At 50.6% G+C, this 8,744-nt stretch overlaps 1 protein-coding gene across 1 annotated transcript in view; it reads right to left on the reverse strand.

Annotated features, from left to right (window-relative positions):
* Positions 1 to 7,696, reverse strand: part of RIPOR3 (RIPOR family member 3) — a 105,962-nt gene extending 98,266 nt beyond the window's left edge. Inside the window, exon 1 of the mRNA XM_037727242.1 lies at positions 6,837 to 7,696. Coding sequence (XP_037583170.1) covers positions 6,837 to 6,839 — 3 coding nt within the window. The 5' untranslated portion in view covers positions 6,840 to 7,696. The remainder of the gene's footprint in view (positions 1 to 6,836) is intronic.
* Between the last annotated feature and the right edge of the window lie 1,048 nt (positions 7,697 to 8,744).

Consider the following 8,744-nt stretch of genomic DNA (forward strand, 5'->3'; position numbering starts at 1 on the left):
AAAAAAAAAAAAAAAAAAGGCCCTACCTTCAGGAAACTCACATTCCAGCAGGGGACACTTAAGAAAATAAGAATATATGGAATAGTCCAGAGAGAGATACAATGGCCACTGGGACCAGGGTGAAGGAAGTGGAGGTGACAGAGAGCTGTCAGCTTCTGGGTACAAGTTGACAGGGGAGCCAACAGAATTTCTTTTTTGTTCATTTGTTTGTTTTTGAGACAGGGTCTCACTCTGCCACTCACTCAGGCTGGATTGCAGTGGCACAAACATGGCTCATTGCAGCTTCAACTTCCTTGGCTCAAGCAAGCCTCTTGCCTCAGTTTCCTGAGTAGCTAGGACCACAGGTGCATGCAACCACACCCAGCTAATATTTTTAAATATGTGTGTAGAGTCTTGCTATGTTGACCAGGCTGGTCTTGAACTCCTGATCTCAAGCAATCCTCCTGCCTTGGCCTCCAGGTGTGAGCTACTGCGTCCAGTGTAGAATTTCTTTTTTGCTGTGAGTGTTTAGGGGTTAAGAAAGTTTGAGACCTGGTTATAAAGCAGAGACACGGCCATCCAAACTGAGCCCTTCTTTTTTTTTTTTTCCCCTCGCCCTACCCTGAGCCCTTCTTAAGAGCTGGTGAAGGGATAGAATTTTTTTAAAAATAGGCTGGGCACAGTGGCTCACACCTGTAATCTCAGCACTTTGGGGGGCCGAGGTGGGTGGATCACCCGAGGTCTGGAGTTTGAGACCAGCCTACCCAACCCTGCAAAAACCTGTCTCTACTAAAAATACAAAAATTAGGCATGGTGGTGTGTGCCTGTAATCCCAGCTACTTGGGAGTCTGAGGCGGGAGAATCGCTTGAACCCGGGAAACAGAGGTTGAAGTGAGCTGAGATCATGCCGCTGCACTCCAGCCTGGACGACAGAGTGAGACTCTCTAAAAAAAAGAAAAGAAAAAAAAAAAATCTGAGCTCTTCCTACAACCTTCTAGGACTTCTGTGATGTGGGCATTAAAATGAATGTTTTAGGTCTTCATGGGCTCATGGAAAAATGTCCAGAAGACCTGTCAGTTGAAAGAAGGAAAATGCAGAATAAAATGCATACGATCATCCCAATTTTGAAATTAAAATCACATAAAAAAGAAAAATAGGGATGGGGTGAATGAATGGCCTGAAAGCATAGACACCTGGCTCTTAACGGGGGTGACTCAGGGTGACTACAAGAGCCACTAAGGTTTAAATTTAGGCGCGCCCTTGCTACTTCGCAAAACAATAAAAATGCCTGTTTGGGGCCGGGCGATGTGGCTCAGGCCTGTAATCCCAGCACTTTGGGAGGCCGAGGCGGGCGGATCATTTGAGTTCAGGAGTTCAAGACCAGCCTGATCAATATGGTGGAACCCCATCTCTACTAAAAATTCGAAAATTAACCAGGCATGGTGGCAGGCACCTGTAGTCCCAGCTACTCTGGAGGCTGAGACAGTAGAATTGCTTGAACCCGGGAGGCGGAGGTTGCAGTGAGCCGAAATCGCGCCACTGCACTCCAGCCACAGTGCAAGGCTCCATCTCAAAAAAAAAAAAAAAAAAAAAAAACGGGTATTTTTAGTTCTCTTTTAAACTGCTGTGGGCATGGCTCTCCTCTTGATTCGCAGTTGCGCTTCTCTTAGCTAATGTCCCACCTGGGCCTCCTCCTTGGCCTAGACTGCAAGAGAGCGGAACTTGGGAATGAGAAATATTTTCCTCTCGCGCTTGCTGGCTTAGGCCCTCAGCAATGGAAAGGGCCCACCTGGCTCCTAGAGTTTCTAAAAATAGCAAGTTGTCTGAACTTTCCTATAAGTTTGGCTTAGCCGCTCCTTTGACTTGTTCCAAGATGCCATTTCTGTTAAAGCATCATTCGCTGTGCCTGAAAACAAAGAATGGCAGGAAAGAGACCTGAAACGGAACAGGACTAACTGGGAGCCGTCACGGACGGACTCCAGAAATGCCCCGCAAGTGCAGACACAGAGGCCACAATGGAGAGGGCGTCCTATGGCCTTTGTGGCTGGTGGAGCTGGAACCCAGATGCTGCTGGTGTAGACAGGATCTCTACCCCACCCGATATTTCAGCATCCTGAAATATCTAGTGCTAAGGGCAAGAAAGAGGAGTTTGGCTGCTGGTTTGTTTTAAGCTAGAGGAGGAAGTTGAAAGATTTGCATCCAGGCTGAGCGTAGTGGCTCACCCCTGTAATCCCAGCACTTTGGAAGACCAAAGCAAGTGGATCATGAGGTCGGGAGTTCGAGATCAGCCTGACCAACATGGTGAAACTCCATCTCCACTAAAAATACAAAATTAGCCAGGTGTCATTGCTAGCTCCTGTAATCCCAGCTACTCAGGAGGCTGAGGCAGGGGAATCACTTGAACCCAGGAGGCGGAGGTTGCAGTGAGCCAAGATGGTGCCATTGCACTCCAGCCTGGACAACAAGAGCAAAACTCGATCTCAAAAGAAAAAAAAAAAGACTTTCATCCAAAGCCTGTGCCTGGGGTCTTAATTCCTTTGGAAGAGGGCCGAGGACTGTTCAGGAGAGGATCTTTGACACCCTGGCACAAGCATAGATGCTGTGGAACCCGTGGTGTGCGGGCAGAGGTGTAGCAACCAGCTCTCCAAGGGAAAGTGAGTGTGTGGTGCACGTGTGTGCATGGGCAAGTACATATATTTGCATATCCACACACATGTGTACTTTGGTTTATTATAAATTGTATTGATGTAAGCTGGGCACAGTGGCTCACACCTGTAATCCCAGCACTTTAGAAGACTGAGGTGGGAGGATCACTTGAGATTAGGAGTTCGAGACCAGCCTGGCCAACATGGTGAAACCCCATCTCTACCAAAAGCATAAAAAATTAGCTGGGCATGGTGGCAGGCACCCTGTAACCCCAGCTATGCGGGAGGCTGAGGCAGGAGAACTGCTGGGACGGAAGTTGCAGTGAGCCGAAATCACGCCACTGTCCTCCAGCATAGGTGACAGAGCAAGATTCCATCTCAAAAAAAAAAAAAAAAAAAATTTTAGTGATGTAAAGAATGTGCCCCACACAATTTACAAATAAAAAAAAAAGTTACAATACTCTTTTTTTGTAAGTATAATATAATCGATTCATTCATAGGTAGCAGTTTTGTTGATTTTTGCCCTCAGCAAAATCTGTAATGAATCTATGGTTACAATTGATCAAGAAGTGTAATTCTTCAGAAATACCAGTTAATATTTTCCTTTTTTAAAAAAAATTATTGATTGATTTTTATCTTTTTGAGACAGTGTCTTGCTCTGTGGCCCAGGCCGGAGTGCAGTGGTGCGATCACAGCTTACGGCAGCCTCGACTTCCTGGGCTCAAGCAATCCTCCCACTTCAGCCTCCTGAGTAGCTGGGATGACAGGCACACCCCACCATGCCCGGCTAGTTTTTTCCCAAATTATTTGTAGAGATGGGGTCTTGCTATGTTGCCCAGGCTGATCAAACTCTTGGGCTTAAATGATCCTCCTGTCTCAGCCTTCCAAAACGCTGGGATTACAGATGTGAGCCACCACACTTGGCCTTGATTACCTTTGATTTTCATATAATTTATTTAATTATAAGCTCATATAATTTAATTTGTAACAATGGCTGTGTTTAGCATCCAGTTCACCTCATTCCTAAAAATCTGTCCATCAGCTTTCACAGCTGGTACAAGCTGACTCACCACCTCTCTGTGTGGGGACAGCACGGCTAAGAACATCGCCGAGCTGAGGAGGAAGCCAGTCTCTTCACATCTGCCCAGAACCCAGGGCATCTCACCTCAGGCACTAAACAGTGGGAAGCACTGGGAGTTACAGAGCCGGCACTGTGGACGCTGTGCTGGGCAGGGAAGCTCCTCCAAATGGCCTCAGAGGAAACAGGAAGCAGGAAGCACAGACAAAACAAGAGACCAGGCCGGGCACGGTGGCTCACACCTGTAATCCTGGCACTTTGAGAGGCCCAGGCAGGCGAATCACGCGAGGCCAGAAGTTTGAGACCAGCCTAGCCAACATGGCGAAACTCTGTCTCTACTAAAAAGTACAAAAATTAGCCGGGTGTGGTGGCACATGCCTGTAATCCCAGCTACTCGGGAGGCTGAGGCAGAAGAATTGCTTGAACCCAGGAGACAGAGGTTGCAGTGAGCCAGGACTGCACCACTGCACTCCCCCCCTGAGCAACAGACAGAGACACTGTCTCAAAAAATAAAACAAGAGAGGCCAGGCGCGGTGGCTCAAGCCTGTAATCCCAGCACTTTGGGAGGCCGAGGCGGGTGGATCACGAGGTCAAGAGATCGAGACCATCCTGGTCAACATGGTGAAACCCCGCCTCTACTAAAACTACAAAAAATTAGCTGGGCATGGTGGCGCGTGCCTGTAATCCCACCTACTCAGGAGGCTGAGGCAGGAGAATTGCCTGAACCCAGGAGGCGGAGGTTGCGGTGAGCCGAGATTGCGCCATTGCACTCCTGCCTGGGTAACAAGAGCGAAACTCCGTCTTAAAAAATAAAAAAAAATAAAATAATAAAATAAAATAAAAAAGACTGGTTTGCGAAGCACGTGAAATACCCCTTTGGAGCTCCCCAGGAAGAACTGGGGGAGCACTGACGTTCTAATGGGGAAGACCTCAGCAACCAGTGGGCATCTGGGTGAAATCACTCAGCACAAGATCACAATACGCTTTCAACAACCCATTAGGCTCCTCAGAAGCTGCAGGACCATAGTGTCGTTATAACTGACACCCGTGCCGATGTACCACAGGCCATCAGTCCTCCCCAAGCCCGCCTTCATTCTGGCCTCTCCAGTGCCTTCCTGGACTTCTCTAGGGAAGTGGCCGGGTGATTTTCCTCCTCTCTAAACTTCTTTTTATTTTATTTTATTTTTTTTGAGATGGAGTCTCCCTCTGTTGCCCAGGCTGGAGTGCAGTGGCAGGATCTCAGCTCACTGCAACCTCTGCCTCCCCAGTTCAAGTGATTCTCCTGCCTCGGCCTCCCGAGTAGAGGAGACTATAGGCACACACCATCACGGCCAGCTAATTTTTGTATTTTTGGTAGAGACAAAGTTTCACCATGTTGGCCAAGCTGGTCTCGAACTCCAGACTTCAGGTGATCCCTCTGCCTCGGCCTCTCAAAGTGCTAAGATTATAGGTGTGAGCCACCTCACTCCAAACTTCATCTTACTCTCAGACACCCTCACCCAGTTCAGAATTTAAGTGCTCTTCAACCCAACTCATGGAATTCTGGCTGCAAAGAAGTTTAGAGCTTTCCTAAAATAATCCCTTTGTTTTTAAAGATGAGGAAGCTGAGAGAAGGGAAGTGACTTACTCAAGGTCACAAAGAAAATCCAGGGTGGAACTGGGTAGGGTAACCAATTGTCCCATTTTACCTGGGGCTGGGGGCGGGGCTTCTGGACAAGTGGCTCCCAGAGCTGAGACCACAACTCAGGGCTGACTTGTCCCCAAGGTGGTGGGGGTGGGGAGGTGTGGCGGGGGGGGGGGGGGAGGTGGAGGCGGGGCAGTTCACAGCCAGCCCCCAAAAGGAAAGGAGGCCTGGATCAGTACAGAGCTGCTTCGGGATGGAATTTTCCAAGGGAAGAGAAAAGAAAAGGCCACATCTGGGTGCTGGGACCTTTCACTCTGGCCCATGCCTGGCACCCCAGGGATTCCCCACCTGCTGTGTGTTTTCTGGCCCCTGAGTGTAACCTGCATCCTCCCTTTCCATGCCAAGGAGACACGAGCTGACTTTATCAGTCCTCTTATCTCTTGGCCGCTACCAGCCACAGCTGCAGGGATATATATGCAAATAGCTTACGATAATATTAATATGTTATTCCCCCCTGGGAAGGCATGTGGAAAGCGTGGTGCGTGTTTCACAATTCTGTTTTGTCCAAAAACGCTGCACGGGCCCAGAATGATTTGAAACAGATTTTTTGCAAAGGCAAAATAAAATTGGAACAAAACCTAGTTGAGGCATATGCCGCTTTCCCCCCGCCCAGCTCTCTCCACCACTGACATATTAACTCTCTTCTCTCTTGCCCCAGGGAGCCTCCTACAAGGCAGCCAGTCTAGGAAATTGCATCGGGCACTCGTCATTCAAGCCTGGAGCCCCTGCCCCATGCCAGGGCAGCCAGTCCCCACCCTGGGCTGACACATCCTTTAAAAGGCTGCTTGCCATGTCAGCCTGCCGCTCCTTCCGCCCCACGACGGCCTCCCTCCTGCAGGTAATGCTCCATTCATACCTCCTTTGCCTTCACCCCTGCTGCTTGGGATAATTGCAGAACCATGGAACACAGAATACCAAATACAGAACACGGGGGGCGTGCAGGAGAGTGTAGCCAAAGCGAAGTTGGAAGAACCTGGGTCTTATTCTCGTTTCTGCCACTGATGGGCTGTGTGACCTCAGCAAGTCACTTCGATTCTCTGGGTTACCGTTTCCTCGGTGTACAATGAGGATACCAATAATACCTACCCCACAGGGGGCTTCTGGGGATTTCCTGAGCTGACAATTCAGAAATGTCTATACAGCACCTGGTGTATAGCAGATGCGCAAGAAATAGCTGTCATCATGAGAGTGTCTTAAAGATCACCTAATTCAACCACCGTTTTAGCATTGGATACATGGAGGCCTGGAGAGGGCAAATAACTTGCCCAAGGCTTCACAGCACGATACCATCATGTCATCTCATCCTCAACCCAGGTTCCCTCCCCTGGCCTTGGGAGCTCCAGGCGGACGGTGGGTAAGGGGCTGCACCCTCCCGTGCCCCCAGCTCCAGAAGTCTGTCCGCCCAAAGCAGCATCACGGCACACATGGGGATCAGTCACATCACACTCACCATTGAGCAGGTCTGGACACTCAGGTGCCGTCCCGCCTGCCTCCTTGCAGCTGCCTTGCTTTCTCTAGTGCTACCAACAAGCGTCTGCTCCCATCTCGCCAGGGACTCCCGGACTCCAGCTAGGGCTCGGCAAAGTCCATCCACGCTGGCCACCAGGCGCCCGTCCCACTCTCTGGGAAGATCGCCTTGAGGACCTGCTGCAACCCCAGTCTTCCTTCTGGTAGAGGGAGGCCGGTGCTCTGCCGGGCTCTGATAATGCAGCCGGGATTCTTATCTGGCCTGTGTCAGGGTGCAGGCGGCCGTGGAGCTGGGGTTCCAGGAAGCCCTCCTGGGGCCCCCCAGCCGGCCCCGCTCCCCCCCGGATGCTGCCTGCTGGATGCCGCCGATTGCCTGTCAGTGTCACTCCCAGCTCTGCCGGGGGGAATTCCATGCTGGTCCCCAGCAGGCGGGGGGCCCCCACGCCTTCACGTCCCACCCCCCAACTCCCATTTTGGCAAGGGGACTGGGAACAGGCAGTTAATTTCAAGTCCACACAGCGTTTGTGGTCGTGTCCTGAATCCTCCACGATTAATCACAGAGCATCTGATTTCTGCTTTGCCTCAGCGAGGGGCGGAGGGGACGCCTGGAAGTTTCTGTTTACTCCATTCTGCACCGGGCTGTGCGCTAATCACAAACAGACTGGGACGCAGCCTGCTCTCCGAAACTGCTCTCAGCCACCCCTCCCTCCTCTCGCCCTTTCCTTCCTTTTCTTACCTTGTCACTTTCCTCCGGCCCCTTTCTCACTCTTTCCCCTTTCCCTCCCTTCTTTCCTCTTTCCCATCTGTCCCCCTCTTCAGTCCAGATCTGATCCATTGCACACCCCTTCCTTCCATCCTGGGTTTCCCCGAAACCCCTTTCCCCCTCTGTGCCTCCCACTTCTCCTAGATTGAGAGTCAGCTTGGTTTCTTTTCTTTACATCCGTTAGTGAGGGTCGGGCTATTTGTTATGTTTCTCTTCTTTTTTTTTTTTTGAGACGGAGTTTCTCTCTTCTTACCCAGGCTGGAGTGCAATGGCGCGATCTGGGCTCACTGCAACCTCCGCCTCCTGGGTTCAGGCAATTCTCCTGCCTCAGCCTCCTGAGTAGCTGGGATTACAGGCACGCGCCACCATGCCCAGCTAATTTTTTGTAGTTTTAGTAGAGACGGGGTTTCACCGTGTTAACCAGGATGGTCTCGATCTCTTGACCTCGTGATCCGCCCGCCTCGGCCTCCCAAAGTGCTGGGATTACAGGCGTGAGCCACCGCGCCCGGCCCTTTTCTTTTTTATAACTTAATGCTATCAGGGTTCGGGGTGGGTGCTGGCCCCACGCCCTGTCGCACTAGAGTGTGTGCGACTCCTACAAAGTTAACAGCTTCTCCAGGTCAAGGGGTGGGATCCAGCTTGGTGATGTGCACGGCTCCTTTTGTCCACTTCACACGTCTCTGCTTCTGATTCTGCTTAGGGACCAACCCAAGAACAAAGCAGCCATTTACCGCCTCCAGAGGAGAGGCCGGCGGTGGCACAGCCAGGGCCTTGAACACCTAGAGACAAACTTCTCTCTCCCTCCCCTTGGCTTCTTTCCATTCTGCAGCTAGGGAGGAAAAGTAAACCAGAAATAAACAGCACCAAAGAGCGGGAATGGACACCCCTCCCCACTAAAGCGTACACACAGACTCTGACGGGTAATTTGGCAAGACCTCTGAAAACCAGAAATGAGCATCTCCTACCAGCCAGCCCATTGCTTATGCCTGAGCACAAGGAGGCAGGCACAGAGACGCTTGCTGAGAACCGTTTATCATAGGAAATGATGGGAAATAACTGAAATACCCGTCCAATCGTGACTGCTTGAACAACATGCGAAAGATATGGTATATCAGGCAGCAGCCTTTT

The sequence above is a fragment of the Cebus imitator genome, unplaced genomic scaffold (genome assembly GCF_001604975.1).
Source record: "Cebus imitator isolate Cc_AM_T3 unplaced genomic scaffold, Cebus_imitator-1.0 Scaffold224, whole genome shotgun sequence".
Classification (NCBI taxonomy): Eukaryota; Metazoa; Chordata; class Mammalia; order Primates; family Cebidae; genus Cebus; species Cebus imitator.